The following is a 20,176-nucleotide window of genomic DNA, read 5'->3' on the forward strand; positions in this document are numbered from 1 at the left end:
TGTGCCACCACTAAACCAACTGGGCTCTCTGCAGGACCTCCAGGCGCTGCAAGCATAGTGCATTACATAACAAGCAACAACAATGGCCGAACAGCAACAACAACTCTACGCAGCAACAATAATAAAACAAGCAGTGGCAAAGGCCATCATTTTGGCTTTTGTGTAGCGAACAGGATTGCAAACACAGATCAAACACTGCACATGATTCTCACGCGTAGGACATGTGTGGCATGGGCAGTAGCATAGGTATGTGTGGCATGGGCAGTAGCATAGGCTTGGGTGGCATGGGCAGTAGCATAGACATGGATGGCATGGGCAGTAGCATTGGCATGGGTGGCATAGGTAGTAGCATAGGCATGGGTGGCATGGGCAGTAGCATAGGTATGTGTGGGATGGGCAGTAGCATAGGCACAGGTGGCATGGGCAGTAGCATAGGTATGTGTGGGATGGGCAGTAGCATAGGTATACGTGCCATGGGCAGTAGCAAAGGTATGTGTGGGATGGGCAGTAGCATAGGCATGTGTGCCATGGGCAGTAGCATAGGCACGGGTGGCATGGGCAGTAGCATAGGCACGGGTAGCATGGGCAGTAGCATAGGTATGTGTGTGATGGGCAGCAGCGTAGGGAAGGGTGGCATGGGCAGTAGCAAAGGCACGTGCCATGGGCAGTAGCATAGGCACTGGTGGCATGGGCAGTAGCATAGGCACGGGTGGCATGGGCAGGAGCATAGGTACTGGTGGCCTGGGCAGGAGCATAGGTATGTGTGGGATGGGTAGTAGCATAGGCACGGGTGGTTTCCAAGCGCCCCTCGCATGCAGATTAGTTACAGTGCAGGCAGAAGAACTATGAGTCCTTAAAACAGAACAGGTGCAGCCTGGGCACTAGCTGTGCAAGCTTCTTTATAACGAGCAGGAAGAACTCCGGCAACTTCCCAAACTCCGCTTACTCAAACATACGACATGCACAAGCTGAGGCACACAGGTGCTTCTGGCACTCACAAAGAACACTTGTTTTTTGGTTGTTCCCTGCAAGAATGTAGCTTGTCTTTATGCGGGCTAAACCTTTGCAATGCAAGAAGCCTCACATCAGCAAGTAACAGGCAGTGTTGTGAGGGTGCAGTACCACAGACTGTCAGTAGGTGTCCTGAGGGAACTTTTTGACCACATACAGTACTTCACCTGCAACCTGGCCAAGGAAAGGATATGGCGCAGCGGTGGAAGCTGCAAACTGGGAAGCTGGGGATCCCGAATCGAGTCTGCAGTCAGCTGGATTCTTTAATCCCCCCCCCCCATGAGCAAGTGCGCTATATAAATAAAAGCAACATTTTTTAAATATCATAAAAGCAGTGTTGTGAGGAAAACATCAACGGCCTCAGAGGGGTGTGGGGGTCTGGAGTAGTGCTGTGGGAGGAGTCAGGGGGAGGCACTGGGACCCCACCACAAGCAAATTAAGCAAAAGGAAGTTTAATTGCACAAGTAAACAGAACACTTAAGGAGCAAAGACACAGCCCAATCAAAAAAAAGAGTTCTGCCTAAATAAATAACCTGAACAGTAAGAACATGTGTAAGAGTGCCAGTCCTCAGGGGAGGATACAAAATTCTAAAAGCAGGGACTATTAAGTGTATTCACCAATGAAAAGACAGCATTTCTAAAGGACAGCAATAGGGAACCTGTGAAAATGATGGGTATTTTTACAATCCTTTACCCTAGATACTGCATGTCTCGAAGAGACAGCGCTATTGCTGTCTAGGCGAGACCTAAAAACAGGATGAAGTATCCTCTGCTGTAATTATAAACATATTACAAGTCACCAAGGACTTCCCTTGTGCAACAGATGAATGAGGCTGAAGGGCAAGTGGTTTTGCAAGATCACAGAACTCAGAGGTCACTTGAGTTATGAGACATGGATAGTACATGTCTTTATTTTCACAAAACAGATTACATTAATACAAGTTTGAAATTTCTTGCAAACACATTTAATCAGTTTAATGTACATCGGTGTCAGTTGGTTTTGGCTCCCCTGCTTTGAACTCTACCGGTGCAATATATACAGATTATCATGTAGAAAGGAGTGTGACAAGCTGTCTTCCATTTAATTATTTAACCAATTTTTAAGTGTTTTGCTTTACACCCTGTCGTCTGCTGTTACTGCTGGGTAGGTGCGTAATTCAGATGAGACAGGTGTTTGTACACAGTCCTCAGCCCTCCATGTTTTACATGAGGTGTAATGCTTCGCCAACTATGATTCAGAAAGAGTATCGGTTTCACCCCAGCGACTGATATGTTTGTGTTTTTTGGGGCTTTTCATAATCTGGGTAGCTCTGTCTTACTAGAGAGAGTGAGGGATGTGGCAGCCGCTGGTTTAAAGACGAGCGGTTAAATCCGCAGCGGAAAAACCTATTCAACTCCAATCTAACTCCTCAGCTGACACCCATACAACAAATCGTATAAACTAAAGATACAAACCAAGATCAGGCTGCAATAAACAATAGCGTCACTCTGATTGAATGCTGGATGCATCACAACATCGCGGCAGACACTTATTGACTGTAACTCATGCCACGCTTAGGAGGTGAGAGATGAGTGTGTCAGTCCATCGTTCAGGAGGAAGAGAAGGTTGGACTTTGTAGGTACACTTGGGAGAGAGATGAGTGTGTCAGTCCATCGTTCAGGAGGAAGAGAAGCTTGTACTTTTAGGAGTCTGCTTCATAGCCAAGATGCACATGAAGACCTGGGGACGCGTTTTTAAATGTGGTGCATTTTCCTTGTTAGTGCCTGGTGCAGCTTTTAAAAGGTGTGCCAGGTGCAACCCGGGAAAGCGTTTTCTTATGTTCAATGGGCTGCCCCGCGGGGCAGCTGCAAACTCGTGCTGCCCTGAGGGCTGTGCATTCAGTGAAATACAGCGCAGCTTTGAAGCAGCCACCCTGTGTTTCACTAGACAGGTGGCAACCCCCTGCACTTTTAAGAGGGGAAAGAGACCACCTTGCAGGTGGGTGCAGTGAGTGACTGCATCTGCCTGCCCGGGGATGTCTGGGGGGTGTGCATAGAACCCCCTTTTCCACCCACCAGAGGGCTACTATCTGGGGCTGCACTGACATTGCACCACCTTTTGGGTGTCTTTAGCTGTCATAGCACCTCCTGACACCTTCTTTGCCTCCGCGCCCGTGTCTATAATCATAAGCGGGCTCAGAGCCAAAGAGATTCCCTCATTTGCAAGAAGCCACGCCCCCATGCAAATGAGGGAACGTCCTCCGGTAATTGCACTGGCGCTATATGTGAGTCAGCGCTATCTGTATTACAGAAAGGGCCGCACAAACTTCTGCGGCCATTCCGGTGATGCCAAAGTGCCACAGGCGTGTGCAAAGCCAGCACGCATGCCCATTGAGCCCCCATGGCACTTTTCATAATACGGCACCTGCACAGATACACTTATGGGGGTTGTGTAAAGAGTTCCTTTTCCTTCATTCTTTGCTCATCAAGTTAGAGTTGTATGTTCCAGTTGTGCAAAGCATTGGGGCTTTGTGCAGTCAGTCAGCAGATTTCACACTCATGCAGACAGTACATTGAAATGCAAATGTTGTAATTATTTTTTGGTTTGAATTCATTTTAGGCTATGGGACGATGACCAATATAATTTCGGTCATCATTAAAGAGGAGGAGGAGGAGGAGGAGGAGGAGGAGGAGGAGGAGGAGGAGAGCCATCCCACTACCTATCCGAGGCCAGAGGAAACACAAAACGTCAGTTGTGCTCCAGGTAAGAAATTATGCTTTCCTACATAGAATCACGCGAAGGCTGACCGCTCCAGCTGGGATTACAGTGACACATGCCTCCAGTAAGTGTCTGCCTATCATCACTTCTGGTATTAGGGGAAGACGTGCATCAACCGAGCACCTGGCCATCTACACTTACAGGGTCGTATTATGGAAAGTGTCCTAGGGGCACAATGAACATGGTTGCCCACTTTACGTGCCCTGGGGCACTTTGGTATTACTGAAAGGGCCACAGACGCTTGTGCTGTCCTTTTTGTAATACAGATAGTGCTTGCGCCAATATAGTGCCAATGCTATCACCAGAGTGTGTTCTCTCATTTACATGGGGGCATGGCCCATGCAAAGGAGGGAATCCCTTTGCATTCTCCCTTTGGAGATGCGGGCGCACAGGCAAAGAAGCTGTCAGGAGGTGTGCTGACAGTGAGCCTCCTGATAGCAGGCCTCTGGGGCGGGAGATGGGTCCCTTGGACCCTTAGGGCCCCCAATGTTGTACATCTGTCAGCTCCTGCACTGACTCCTCCCCCCTTCACCCCAAACACAGCAGCACAGCAAGATCCAGACCCCAGGACACTTGGTACACGGACACTCAGACGGATGAATCACCACTGAAAACAACTGGAGAGCAAACGGAGAACGAGCCAGGACAATTGTTAGAAGGGGCGATCCCAGAGGCCAGGATATGCTCTCCCGACAACCCGTGACCCACCTCTCCCAGGAATACTGCAGAGTCCTAACGTGAGGTCCTCGCCGGGGAGGACTTTGTGTCTAAGATCGTACACACTGAGCTCAAACCACACTTATGAACGGACACCACACCGTGGATTTCAGTAAGCAAGTTCTTTATCACACAGTAGAGTTTGAGGCAAAATGAACATGTATTTACAAGCAATCGAGGGATCGTAAAGTCTCAGTGGTAAGGAGGAGGGAAGCGGGACAGTCTCAGTATTAGGCCAGTACGAAACGTACCCTGCGCACAGCTCTCAATCCTTGAGCCGGGGGATACGGAAGATGGAGGTCGTACTGGCTGCTCCACGCACTTCTTCTCGAGCCAGGTCGTGTTGGTAGCGTCGATGGTCCAGCCGGACCAGAGTACTCCTCGAGCCGCGACGAGGTCAGCAGGGCTCGATCCAGAGTGAACAGAGTGTCTGTTGGTTCTTGAGGAGCCGCGACCATGTCAGCAGGGCTCAGGGTGTTCCACGAATGTCCTTAAAGTTCAAGGATGAGCCGCGACGAGGTCAGCAGGGCTCTGAGGTTCCAGTTCCTTCTTCACGAGGATGAGCCGCGACAACATCAGCAGGGCTCGATAAGTTCCAAAGTTCAGTCTTCTCCCCAAGGGTTGAGCCGCGATCAGATCAGCAGGGCTCTCTTGTCCAGGATACAACTGCCCGCTAGTTCTTGGGCGGGCCTTGATATAGCGCAGTGGCCCTTTGATGTCCGAACCCTCGCAGGCAGAGATCTCATGCCTCGGGCCTGGTCGTCGGAGTGTTCCATCGGCTGGCCCTTTGATCCTTTTGAAGATGCGTCCGGTGATTCCCAGACGCCCAGAAGGTTCTGGAGCCAGCTCTCGGGGAGGCCAGAGGTGCCATCAAAACTCATTGGTCTTATCTCACTCAGGAAACCCTCTACCCCCCAGCCGGGCATGGCGCGTCTGAGGTAACGGGTTTTTAGGAACCCGCTGGTGCCAGGGGATAACACCCGAAGACCTCTGAGTTCTCCCTTGTTCCGGACCACAGAAACACGGAGTCTTCTAGTTACCGTCAGAGATCAAGTTTTATTGGCAGCTATCAAGTAACAGGTGTCCTAAAAACACGACAGCACGGGTTGTGTGTTCTCAGGAGACTGTTTGTTTTTACAGAACCAGCCGTCTCCTTATATACAAAAATAATAGCTGCAAGCAAGAATTCCTGAGTTTATGATATGGCTATACACATATTTCTACAATAATACAAAAGAGCGAAGTCATGTAGGCAAGCCCCTATTTTAGACGTCCAATTCGTGATAGATTACCCGGCCAGGCCCGGAACTCCCATCAGATATCGACGAAACACCAATAAAGAAAGGCACCTCCTAGTCATAAAACTGGCCATAAACAGGGTGCGTGGACAGGTGTGTGTGTGTGTGTAAAAACATGATCTGGATGTAGTGAATGGTTTGTGGTATGTTGTGCATCGATGCTATCGTATTCGGCCACTGGGCGAGGAGCTGCCCAAACAGGTTTGGCTGGAGGCAATGGAGTCAGTTGGGACAGGTCAGGGGGAAGTCAAGGAAAGGTGGACGTGTCCTTTTAGATCAGACTCGGCCTTACTTAATTGACTTATCATGAGGGCAAGACACAAGATGGATGCCGTTCACAAAATGGAGTCTAAGGGTTCGGAACGGAAACTATGATTTAAGGGTGTTGGCATCCCCCAATCATGACGCAAATGCATAGGGATGATGTCCTAATCATTATCGGTCTGTTGACACCAAATTCGTCATGGTACGTTGATGTTTCGGGACACGGGTATCGGACCTCGATACCGGGACAACAGCAGGGTCCAGAATTTCAGAACCACACACCCTCCTTTTGCCCTCATAAAAGGCAATAACTCATGTTAATCTGAGTCTAAATCTGTATGGAGAAATTCGTGGAGATGCTGCTGTAGCATCATTCTGTTGCTCAGTTCGTCCCTTGACACAGGCTTCCGTACACATGGGGTAGCACAGAGGCCACATAGTGCAGGAGCGCACTGTACACACAGGCAGAACATAAACAGAAGCGCTAAGATCATCCCAATGAAGATCAGTGTTTTCCATCCCCAGGCAGTAATCAGTTCCCAGAACCACCCTAGCAAGGACCAGTCCCCTTTTTCTACGTGAAGGGAACCAGATATTTCATGTAGCTTAGAGATGGCCTGGTACACTGTCGGCGCATTATCAGGGATGAAAATGCAACAACTGGATTGGATCACTCTACACACACCACAACGATCGGCGAGTATGATATCTAGGGCAACTCGGTTCTGAAGGGTCATAAGTCTGACTGAAGCTCGGTTGTTAAATTGCCAAGGGCTCCGGCCGTTTCAATCACGGCAGATTCAACTATCCTTGCTAATTGACGAATATTCCTGCTGTTCACCATAGGCCCCCAAAATGGCAGAAAACCCTTTGCAAAGTCAGCGAATTCCTGACCCGCGGTGTCGTCTTTACTCACGACACCCCTAGCTGTCCTTGTCCGATGGTAATCTGCTCTGGCCGTGTAGGTGGGAGGCAGCAGAAATGAGATAAAACATGTACCTGAGAAGTCAGGGGGCAACCATGTGTAGGCTTGGTCGTGGCAGACGAAATACGTGCCTTTGGCTGCTAAGAGTATAGGGGAAGTTCGGGAAGCGAACACATATGTTTCCGTGCATATGCTTTTTCCTAATTGTGCTTTGGGATCCCTACCGATACCTTGTAAACATAAGTGACCTCAGTGGGGTACTATCCAAACTGGGCGGGATTTCTTTGCTGTCTGGCTCTTACTCAGGTAAACCCCATATTTAGTTACGTTCCAACGAGTGTAGGGACTGAGTTCATCTTTTGGGATCGCAAGATAAGTCTCGAACTCCCTACTCATATTTCTTATCCCTGCCACTAGTGCCTTGTTACTGGAATCGCTCTCAGTGGAACGGGTCGGGTATGGTTCTAGGGCGAATAGGAACATGGTCTGGAAAGCCCACAGAGAACCATAATAACTGAATGGCAGGATAAAGTATGGGATACCCTTATCAGTTGTGTGTGGCATGAGTCCGCATATCCAACAGTTTGATGTGTTCATTATGGACTGGTGTTGGTGTAGAAGTTGAATGAATGAGTTATTTACAAATTCGAGTCTTCTGGCAGACTCGTGTTCAGGTAGAGGGTGAAAGGAGTGCGGAGAGAGAGTGGGAGGAGGCGTTGGCCGAGTGTCATTTGAAAACAAGGAAACTCGAAATACGAATAGAGCATAACCAGTCAAGAACATCGCTATGCTACACAGCATTAAAACACATATTATCAGTAATCTTCTTTTGGACAGTATCGTGCATAATTGTCTTTCAAAGTTCGTGAATCTGATAGGTCTCTTTACCCTAGGAAACTCCATCCTCTAGTTGCTGCCCGCGGTGGTAGATTGATTCTGCCAGGGAGTGCGCTCTGTTCAGTCCGGGGTAACTCCCGTGGACCAACCAGAACCGTTGACCTAAACGTCCCCAGTTGCACTCCCCAGACTTCAACCGCGACCCTAGCAGCAGAACCGGATGGCGGTTCGAAAATCAAAAATGAGCAAGTTCCCTGGGAGAGAGAGCTGAAAAAATCAAAAATAGTTCTTAGGGGAAAAGGGAAATCACATTGGTTTGCTTTTTATTCGTCTCTTTGTCTAGACCTTAGATTGTATCGTCGTTTCCTAGGTACGGTGTGGTCTTCAAACAATGTTTCAGGTTCGGTAGTGTCCAACTGCATAGACGGTGGCACAAGTCCTTGTAAAATATGATCACTCTCCTTTTCGGAACCAGTCTCTTTCAAACGTGCATCGCTGAAAGGGATGAAGCGAGGTACGGATTCTGTCTCAGAGTCGGCAAGTCCTTCATTGACCCACCGGTCGTATGGGAGGGGTAGAGGGACCCGTTTACAATGGTTCCCGTGCACACAGTTCTTTTTGCCTTCCACCCGAACAGCTGATCTGGTGGAAAGAAGTACCAGGTGCGGTCCGGTCCACCTCGGTTGTCCGTTGTTTGTGCGCTGGAAATTCCGCACCAAGACCCACGTGCCGGGTTCGATGGAGTGACCTGGATCGTCAGAGGCTGGCGGAGAGGAACTGTGAACCTGTTGGTGTAAGACACGCAATTTAGTTGTTAATTCGCACAAATAGTCAAGCAGTACGGGGTGTTCTATTTCGCTGAGTTTCTTTGGCCTTGGCACGCCCCAGACGTTGGCTGGGCGGCCAAACACTATCTCATGGGGGCTAAGTCCTAATCTGGAATGGACGGTCGTTCTGGTTGACAAGAGTGCTAGAGGCAAGGCGTCAGGCCATTTAAGACCTGTACAGGCTTGGATCTTGGCTAATTTGAGCTTTAACGTGCCATTGTAGCACTCTACTAATCCAGCTGATTGGGGGTGGTTTGCAGAGTGGAACTTTTGGTGTATGCCTAGACACTCACACACTCTCTTCATCACGCGTCCTACGAATTCACTTCCGTTATCACTCCAGACAATTCTAGGCATACCAAATCTAGGGAAGAACTCTTTGACAAGGGCCTTGGCAGTTGACAAGGCGGTATTGTCCTTAAGGGGGTACGCTTCTATCCACCTGGAAAAAGCACAAACATCCACAAGCACGTATTTTAAGTTGTTGCACCTCTCCATGTGTATGAAATCTAGCTGCAAAACCTCGAACGGATACGTAGGAGATGCAAAATGACCAGCTGGAGTTGGGGTTCCTCTACCGGGATTGTACTTCAAACACACCATACAGTTTCTGACCACATTCTCTGCATATTTTGGGATATTACTATTCTGCCATACTGGGGCCAATAGTTTACATATTCCTCTCGAACTGATGTGTGCAATTCCATGAGCCATTGTTACTACTGCAAGTACATATGCGTTAGGTAATAGCCATCGCTGGTGTTCCGACAGTTCGACCCAACAACCATTCGCATCTAATCTACCTGTACTTTCTCTCCATTCATTCACCTCTTTCTCAGTCGCCTCGGCTTGTATAGATTTCACGCTTTCAATGGTGTCCTCACACATTCCTACATCAGTAATCCATCTAGCGGGACCTACAACATACATCCGACTCATCGTGTTCCTTGCAGTCTCTTTCGCAACCTCGTCTGCAAATGCATTCCCGTGGCCAACATCATCCTGAATCTTTTTGTGTGCACTGCATTTCATAATTGCAACTTGTAGTGGCAAGGTCAATGACTCAAGGAGTTCATTAACTAGCTGACCATGTTGTATCTTTGCACCATGTGACGTAAGGAACCCACGTTCACGCCACAATCTCCCAAAACTGTGAGCCACACCAAAGGCGTATTGGCTGTCAGTGTACACATTCACTCGCTTTCCTTTCGCCAACACACATGCTCTTGTAAGTGCAATTAGCTCTGCAGCTTGTGCAGAATTGTGGGAAATGCGCGCGGTCTCTATAATGGTGTGTAATGTCGTTACGGCATATGCTGCAGTCGTATCACCATTCGGCAATTTGAAACATGAACCATCAACCCATAAAGTATCGTTGCATTCAGGAAGGGGAGTGTCCTGTAAGTCTACTCTCCCTTTTGTCTCTTCTTCTGTCCTAAAGCAGCAGTCATGTTTATCAATCTCGTCTGTTTCTGTCGGGATGGGTAGTAGCGTAGCGGGGTTGAGTGTATCACACCTCTTTATGTGGATGTGACTTGCTAACAGTGTACGTTCGTAACTGGATAGTCGAGCGCTAGTAAGATGTTGTGTCTTCGTCCTGTTTAGCAAGATGTCTACTGCATGCGGAACCATAACGATCAGAGTATTATTCATGACTAATCCAGCAGACTGTCGAATGCAGACAGCTGCTGTGGCGGTAGCCCTCAGACAACTTGGTAGGGCTTTAGCCACAGGGTCTAGAGTTGCCGAAAAATACGCGCATGGGCGCTGTTTGTTCCCAAAGTGTTGTGTTAAGACTGATAATGCACAACCTTCCTTCTCATGGACATATAATGTAAAAGGCTTACTGTAGTTGGGGTTTCCCAACACAGGAGCCGAACATAATGCATCATGCAACTCGTGGAAACTCGTTTGGCAATCTTCAGACCAGGGCATAGGATTGGGCGTGTCTTTGCAGAGTAGTGCCAGCAAGGGTTTAGCTAGTAGTGAGAAATTCGGTATCCATTGTCTACAGTACGATGTAATGCCCAAGAAGGCTCAAACCTCTCTCTGTGTCCTTGGGGCACTCAGTTCTGCAATTGCCTGTATTCTTTCTGGTGTCAGTCTCCTTCCCTCCTTCGATAAGATGTGACCTAAGTAGGTTACTTCTTGTCGACAAAATTGTAGTTTGGAAAGAGAGACTTTGTGCTTCATGTCACATAAGTGACGTAATAATGATACCGTAGCTTTCTTGCAAATTTCTTCAGTGTCTGCAGCGATCAGCAGATCGTCTACATACTGAATTAAAGTTGAACCATCTGGTAGAATAATCGTGTCCAGTTGTGTTTTCAGAGCCTGACTGAATATTGATGGGCTTTCGCAGTAGCCTTGAGGAGCGCACTTGAAGCGGAAGCTTCGTCCTCCTAAATTGAAGCCAAAAATGTCTCTACTCTCCTCAGCAATCGGGATGCTGAAGAAAGCGTTCTTCAGGTCAATCACCGAGAACCAAGCTGCTGAAGCTGGAACCATTGTCAATAAAGCAGTAATGTCGGGGACAACTGGAAACTGCGGGATAACTACCTTATTCACTTCTCTGAGATCAATCACGAACCTGTACACAGGCGGTTGTGAAGGATCAGTACGATTTAAGACGGGAAAAACTGGACTGTTACAAACATTACCTGTTGTCTCTTCGATGACATTTTTATCGATCAGATCATAAACGATCGTCAACAACGCCTTTTCGCATTCGCTAGATATTTTGTATTGGGGAATACGTGGCAACCTAACGTTGGCTTTCAAAGTTATGACATACGGTGCTATCTCCAAACGACCGACATCATTAGAACCATTAGCCCAAAGTATATCAGGAAGTGATGACAATTCAGTTGGAATATTTTCCTTTGACAAATACATTGGAGAAATGACTTTCTTACCTAAAGTAAGTTGTACTCCCAAGGGGGAACAGTATAAAGTCGCATATAACCTTTTTAGCAAATCCAAACCTAACAAATTTTCACCGCAACCTGTTGTAAGAATGAGGGGTGCTTCTAACTCGCATGGGCCAACAGAAAGTGATATAGGACCAGAGATCGGGTTTCTAACAGGGGCGCCAGAGAAACCTACTGAGACATTCATTTTGCCAGACAAAGGTGCGCCAGGAAGTTTCGAGTGCATAATAGAACTTTTTGTAGCACCAGTATCCAGCAGAAATGGCTCTGACACTCCTGAGATAATTACCTCGACATAAGGTCCATTCTGATCTACTGGAACTGAAACGACTCCCTCTCTTTGTCCATGGCTGTCCTAGCAATCGTTGTCCTCATTTTCGTGTTCGGTGTAATAGTCGTCAGCATAGTACTGAGCTGACCTAGACAATGCATTATTCTGTTGGTCAAAGCTGTTTATGGAATTCTGAGGCGGAAAAGAAGTTGTATTCTGGGTGAAATTTCCACGGCCCCTACCTCTAGGGGCATGTTGAACACCTCTTCCCCTTACACCTGAAACGCCGTTTAAGCGTCGCGCAAGAGCCGGACAATTACTTTTGAAGTGACCCTCTTCCTTGCAATACGCACATTGATTCGGGCCATACGGAAGACGCTGATGGGAAAACTCGTTTCCTTGCGCGTTTCTCGAATACTGCTGTTGTTGTTGATAATTGGGCTGACTAGCCATACGAGGCGGATAGGCCTGCTGGAGAAGAACTTTAGTTTTTAAATCTTTCGTCTTTTTGTCTGCCTTATCTAGCTCGTCTTTGCGCCTATTTTCATAGTACTGGGCTGTAGCTAAAATCTGCGCTGACGTAGAGACAGCCCAAGCACTCTCTGAATCTTTTAGTTTAGTACACAGTTCAGGAAGCAAATTATGTACGAATTTGTCTACAAACAATCTTTGGCCACCCTCGGTAGCCATATCCTGACCACTATGATCGGTGAAAGTTTCCTCAAATCTCGTGAAAAAGTCAGACACATTCTCATCCTTCTTCTGCTTGCACGCAGATAGCTTGTCCCAGTTTACGCGTACTTCAGGCATTATTGTTTTCATGTACGCGATAATCCTACCGGGAAGTTCAGCTATTAACGGCTCAGGTTTAAAACCACCAATTTGTCTAGCATCTATAGCGGTAATATTAGCCCATGAATCACCTAGTTCTTGGTCATGGTCCGTATGACGAATTTTACTCCATAAAGGATGTGGAACAACGTTCCCAAACAACATGTCTACATCTGCTAAATTCATTATGCATGAGTTTGCAGTCTGCGATAACTCCTTATAATACCCAGTCGGGTCTTTACGAGGATCAGGCAGTGTCTGCTTGAGTGCTAAAACTTCGGATCTTTTCCAGGGGACATGTACCCATACACGCTGGAAATGAGGCAGAATTGGTGGATTTGTATTCGCATCACCTTCCCTCCAAACCGGAGGAACCTCTCTCATGGGGTACTGTCTCGCTCTTTTCCTACCTGATACGTCGTCTTGGTACAATGATCTAGAGACGTTTCCCTTACTCCTATAAGAGAGCAATAACTCTATCGCTTTCTCAATATCTGCACCTACAATCATACCTTCATAGAACTTAAAGCGTGTACGCCATAGTTCGTCCATTGTGCATTTGGGATCATTTGTCTTCACATCTTCGCACAGATATACACACATTTCTTAGAATACGTGTCTCTGAGTGGGTGCATTCCATTGACGAAAAACGTCCATAACATGCTGAACATCATATCTAACAGTATCCGTAATCCATTGGCGGGCTAGTTCATTCAGCACTTTTCTTTCCTCGTAATCAGGCAGTTGACTACGTGACTGTCTATGTTCTGTTTTAGGGGTCGTTTTAGGCGACCCAAAGAAAGGTGAAAACAGACTAGTGACGGTACCTGTCACTCTTTGTCTAGTAGATGGAGAACCTTGCGGAAGGGCAAGTGCATCGGAAAAGACATGCTGAGGCAAAGAAGAAGTAGAGGCAATAGCAGAGGAAGTTGGAGCGGTAGCAGACGTAGTATCATAGAGAATAGTTGGAGCTGTAGGCAAAGTCGTAGAAGTAGATGGAGTAGGTAGCAGAGACGGCGGCCTTTGAGAAGGCTGCGCCGGCGAAGTAGGAACCAGCTGAACAGTAGCTGGCGTTTGTGCAAGAGCTGTGTTACGTGCGCCGGGGCGCGGTATAGTAAAACGCTTTGGGGGTGCCGTAGCGTCTAACGCATACGGTGGAGGTGAGCTTAATAAGTGGGACATTAATGAATTTTTCTCGGATCTCTCCTCTTGACCTTGTCCCTTATGTGGTAACATCGGGTAGCATTTATCTACTGCAAGTTTCTTGCTCCTAAGCATTTGTTCGTTTTCTTGCTCTTCCTCGTTATCCCTGTATGAAATGGCAGCTTGCACCATTGACATTCCTCGTTTATTCTTTTTTGCTAATTTTATTTCTTTCTGTTTGGCTTCTTTGCGCCATAAGCGAAAAGAGTCAAACATCGCCGGCCGGGCTTTTTTCTTGAACAATTTGACCTCTAGGTTATCTAATATTTCTGAATCAAAACTACCATATTGGGGCCATTTTAAAACACCATCCTTGCGGGTGTATTTTATCCATACTTCATTATATGTGATAGGACCTACGCCGTGCTTTACATAGAGCTCATATGTTGGAGTTCCAATTGGAGGAACCGGACAAGAATCCTCTAATCGGGAGTCCTTACTACAACCAAGACAAAACAAGTTTCCAAGTCTGCTAAAACCAGGCATCTCTGCTCACTAGTCTAGCTTCAAACTTCAAAGGATTATCTATTACGATATTTCTCGTGAATACACGAGTCCTTCGGCTTTGGGGCTTGCAAGTACCAAATCAAAGCGTATCTCAAGGATACCAAAAACTAAGGACAAACTAAGAACTGGGAGACGCTCCACTTATACTTAACTGAAGTATTTGAAGATCTGTGATGTCGCTAGAAGACTCGTCTATCGTTTCGCTCTACCAAGGATCACTGGGTCCAAAACAAGGCGATAGTCAGGGCAGCAGTCCTTCGTAGCCGTCGGGACGCGGGGAACCTCGCAGCAAAGACCTTCGGAACCACGTCGACATACAGGGGTCGCTGAAGTGGCTGGCCGTCCTCTGGAATTTTCACACGAAGCTCCTCACGAACATCTGGCTTGGACCGTCGCCGCTTGATACCGCCCCGAGTTGGGCGCCAACTGATGCCAGGGGATAACGCCCGAAGACCTCTGAGTTCTCCCTTGTTCCGGACCACAGGAACACGGAGTCTTCTAGTTACCGTCAGAGATCAAGTTTTATTGGCAGCTACCAAGTAACAGGTGTCCTAAAAACACGACAGCACGGGTTGTGTGTTCTCAGGAGACTGTTCGTTTTTACAGAACCAGCCGTCTCCTTATATACAAAAATAATAGCTGCAAGCAAGAATTCCTGAGTTTATGATATGGCTATACACATATTTCTACAATAATACAAAAGAGCGAAGTCATGTAGGCAAGCCCCTATTTTAGACGTCCAATTCGTGATAGATTACCCGGCCAGGCCCGGTACTCCCATCAGATATCGACGAAACCCCAATAAAGAAAGGCACCTCCTAGTCATAAAACTGGCCATAAACAGGGTGCGTGGACAGGTGTGTGTGTGTGTAAAAACATGATCTGGATGTAGTGAATGGTTTGTGGTATGTTGTGCATCGATGCTATCGTATTCGGCCACTGGGCGAGGAGCTGCCCAAACAGGTTTGGCTGGAGGCAATGGAGTCAGTTGGGACAGGTCAGGGGGAAGTCAAGGAAAGGTGGACGTGTCCTTTTAGATCAGACTCGGCCTTACTTAATTGACTTATCATGAGGGCAAGACACAAGATGGATGCCGTTCACAAAATGGAGTCTAAGGGTTCGGAACGGAAACTATGATTTAAGGGTGTTGGCATCCCCCAATCATGACGCAAATGCATAGGGATGATGTCCTAATCATTATCGGTCTGTTGACACCAAATTCGTCATGGTACGTTGATGTTTCGGGACACGGGTATCGGACCTCGATACCGGGACAACAGCAGGGTCCAGAATTTCAGAACCACACGTCTGCAGCCTAAGTTTCGCTGGGGCCGGGGTCAGGCAAGGACTTTGGAGTCAGGGGCCTCGGGAAGGGTAATGGCGGCCGGTGGCCCTGTGGGGTGATGAAGGTTTGGGCGCACGGTACCGGGAAGAGAATGTGGGAATGGTCGTCCGTTGGTAGGGTCGTGTAGGGAGCGGGGCGGACAGGGAACGGGATGACCAGGGGTTTCTGGGTGCAGGGCTAGGCTAACGGGGCGCTGAGGAACGGGGAGAACCATGCCACGAGGCCAGATCCAACACGAATGCAGACAGGAGCACTGTCCAAATCCACCTTCAGACAAGTCCACTAAAGTGAACTAGCCACCAAACGTGCCGCTCCGGTGGATCGCATCAATACCAGCACCAACAGAAGCAAAGAAATGTTCACCGTTGTGAAGGATTTGACCTCACAGGCCGCTGCCTTCAACTCAATCACCCCTTCGCAGGACCTCTGCAGCACTTTCAGTTCTTCAGCAACAAAATCACCACTATCTACAGCAACTTCAAACCTCAAATGGACCGGACAGACCTCTCCAAAGGCCTCCCGATCTTATCCAAATAACTTATGCTCGCCATCACCTCATAAGAACTGCTCCCAGCATGAAGTCAATCAACTCGGGAGCCCCATCAGAACCCTGCCCCCACCACACCATCTCCAGAGTACTGCATTCCATCAGCACCATGCTCACACTCATTCTGAATGCTTCCTCCTCTTCCACAACCTTCCCAGATGCTTGGATAGGCACCGGTTCTCCCATTGCTGATGGAACCCCCCACTGCCCCGTCAATGCTTACCAACTGAAGACCAATCTCCCTGCTACTGTTCCCGCCCAAAATCTTTGAGAAAATCATCAACAAACTCCTCACTGAATACCTCAATGACTACAAACGTCTCAACATCACTCAGTCTAATTTCAGACCCAACAACAGCACAGAAGCTGCCATCATCGCTGCCACAGATGAGATCCGCATGACTCTGGATGGAGGAAACATGGTGGCCTCATTCTCCTGGAACACTCTGCAGCATTTGGCACAGTCTCCTACCCCATCCTCATCCAAAGCCCGCACAACATTGAAATCTAAGGACACACACTCTGATGGATCTGCTCTTTCCTGACTGGATGGACCCAGGCAACTAGCCTGATACCTCGGATGCCGGTGACCTCATCTGCAAAGTTCTGCAAGGATCCTCCCTGAGCCTGACCCTCTGCAACGCAGAAATGATCTCTTTAGCCAGCATCATCCACTCTCCCAACATCCTCTCCTATGCCAACGACACACAGCTCAAGCCCTCCCTCACAGACCAGAATGACTGAAATCACCCACTGGATGAAAACCAGTTGTCTAAAGCTGACAAGACTGAAATCATGATCTTCGTGAAGAGCACTTCACCATGGGGCTTTCCGTGGTGGGCAATAGTTTTTGGACTGACTCTCACCCCCACCATCCACACCAAGAACCTCTGGCTTGTCATCGACAGCAAACTCGACATGACAGCTCAAGTCAATGCCGTCACAACCTCATGCTTCCATACCCTGAAGATGCTGAAGATGATTTTTGAACGGCTCTCAATCAGCACCAGCCAAACCGTCATGCACACCCTGGTGACAAGCAAGCTGAACTACGAGAACATCCTCTATGCCAGGATCAACAAAAAACTCAGAGGCCTGCAGACCATTCAGAACTCTACACCAGTCACTTTCAACCTCCTATGCCGAACTCAAATCATTCCTCACCTGAAGGACCCCCTCTCGTTATCCATACACAAACGAACACAATTCAAACTCCTCACCCACACTTTCAAAGCATTACATAGCACTGGCCCAGCATGCCTCAACAATTGCATCTGCTCAAAGAAACCTTCCAGACACCTCTGCTCGTCCGCACTCCTTGCTCAAATCCCACAGACACGAAAAACCATATCTGTCAGTCACACCTTCTCCTACTTCACTCGTAAAGTGTGGAAGGACCTGTCACTACACATAAGAGCCTTCCCCTCACTTCTTGAATGCAACAATAAGATGAAGACCTGATTTTTCGAGTAGTCCCACTAGTCCATAGGTTTGGTTAGACTCAAACCTGCTCAGGGCCAGGACTGTGCCGTCTACAAATCTGCATAACATGGCATACCACATGGCTGTCCAACATGCGTCCTTCATTTGACTAATGTGGGTCTGTCACATGACTGACATAAGTATGCCTCATGAGCGACAAGAGTCTGTTATCTATCTGACATTACCTGAGTATCCAACATTTGTGTATCAAAGGAATCCTTGGTACTGCCTCTCATTGTAACATGCAAAACATTCCTGTAGCAGTACTGCCAACCACTGAGATGTAATATCACACATTGGTGCTCGTTTATGTAAACTATTTCCCTGTTTCTTTACATTTCTTTTCATTCAGCAGCCTTCCAGTCAGAAGAAAGAAGTGTGAACTGGGGAGAGACCAGTACATCCACGGAGTGTAAGACGTTTACTGACAATTTCATCCTAAATCAACAACACGATCTCCAGACAACAGAAAGACGCTTGACCAGCAGTGAGTGGGAGAAGGCATATAGGACTAAGATATTTTTTGCGGCACATCAGAGACCCGACAAAGGGCTGAGACCCTTTCCCTGCACAGACTGTGAAAAACGCTTTACTCTAAAGTCTGATCTCGTAATTCACAGAAGAATACACACAGGAGAGAGGCCGTTTCAGTGCACTGACTGTGGGAAAAGCTTTACTAAAAAAGGAAATCTCCTAAATCATCAGAGAACGCACACCGGAGTGAGGCCATTTCCCTGCACAAAATGTGGGAAAAGGTTTACTGAAAAGGGTTCTCTTCTAAGACACCAACAGATACACACTGGAGTGAGGCCCTTCAAGTGCACAGAGTGTGAAAAGAGTTTTGGGGTGAGAACAGCTCTTACACAACACCAAAGAATACACACAGGAGTGCGGCCCTTTACCTGCACCCAGTGTACAAAATGTTTCACTGTTAAATCTGCTCTATTACGGCATCTAAATATTCACAAGGAGATTAGGCCCTTTCACTGCACAAACTGTGAGAAATGTTTTATTGATAAGACCGCTCTTTTACAACACCAAAGAATTCACACAGGAGTGAGACCTTTTAACTGCACCGAGTGTGATAAGAGTTTTACTCTGAAACCATCCCTCATACAACACCTACGAATACACAGAGGTGTACGACCCTTCAAGTGCACTGTGTGTGAAAAGAGTTTCACTCTGAGCACAACTCTAATACAACACCAGAGAACACACACGGGAGAGAGGCCTTTTAATTGTACTGAGTGTGAGAAGAGTTTCACTGCAAAACAATCTCTTTCACGACATCTGAGACTACATGCGGAGAAGAAAGATGGAGTTGGTGTAACGAAGAGTGCCGCTCCTTAAGGACACAGATCCTTTAACTATGCTGGCAACATCCCGTTTTCTGCTGACATTAATTGATTTTATGTTATGCACTGACGTACAGCATCTTTGTTGGCCCTTAATTCATTCGGCGACCGAACTTCTGACGTTTGATTTCTCCTTCAACAGAGTGAACTATAATTTCGCAAGCATTATATGTAATTTTGTACTACCCTAGGTGGTCTTTGAACTAAGTGGCTCATAAGACGTATTTTTTTATCTGCTGTGTCTTACTAGGGAATAATTGCATTTAAATCAGTATTTCCCTGCCTCTTGCAGTGCAGGTAAAAAACATTTCTTTGTTCAGAATTCTTTTAAACAATTACAAAATGGGCCCTTTGGCAGTTCCTGATAATCTTGTAATGGAAACAATCACACCTTGATTTCAATTTATATAATTAGCTGAGAAATTAATCAGTTTATAAAGTACATTTCAAGCATGTATGTATAATGTATTGCAAATATAGAATGCACCGAAAATGCTCTCTTCTTTTTTTATTTGTAATAGGACTTCCCTAGTATAATATATTTGTTGACATTACCAGTAAACATTGACACTTTTCCACTGGCCCAAATCCACAGTAAATGGATATACATTAGATTTTACTTTTGCCTTGAACCTGACATGCTGTAGAATATGTAATGTAAGTATCACAAGTACATTACTAATATCACAAGTACATTATAAGTATCACACGCACATTACAAGTATACAAGTATTTCACATACATTACAAGTATTCAAGTATTTCACATACATCACAAGTATAAAAGTATTACATGTAAATTACAAGTATTACACGTACATTAGAAGTATTACACGTACATATCAAGTATACAAATATTTCACCTACATTACAAGTATGTAAGTACTTCAGCTACATTACAAGTATTACACGTATATTAGAGGTATACAGGTACTACATGTATATTTGAAGTATACAAATATTACACGTACATTACAAGTCAAGTATACAAGTATTTCAGTGTTACAAGTACATTACAAGTATAAAAGTATACTGTGTGCAGAAATCTATCTTATTGATGTAGGAGTCA

General features: G+C 46.8%; 1 protein-coding gene across 1 annotated transcript in view; it reads left to right on the top strand.

Annotated features, from left to right (window-relative positions):
- LOC144758169 (uncharacterized) overlaps positions 1-19,916 on the top strand; it is a 93,158-nt gene extending 73,242 nt beyond the window's left edge. The window contains exons 4-5 of the mRNA XM_078646415.1: positions 3,611-3,754; positions 18,106-19,916. Coding sequence (XP_078502541.1) covers positions 3,611-3,754; positions 18,106-19,103 — 1,142 coding nt within the window. The 3' untranslated portion in view covers positions 19,104-19,916. The remainder of the gene's footprint in view (positions 1-3,610; positions 3,755-18,105) is intronic.
- The last annotated feature ends 260 nt before the right edge of the window (positions 19,917-20,176 follow it).

The sequence above is a fragment of the Lissotriton helveticus genome, chromosome 1_1 (assembly GCF_964261635.1).
Source record: "Lissotriton helveticus chromosome 1_1, aLisHel1.1, whole genome shotgun sequence".
Classification (NCBI taxonomy): Eukaryota; Metazoa; Chordata; class Amphibia; order Caudata; family Salamandridae; genus Lissotriton; species Lissotriton helveticus.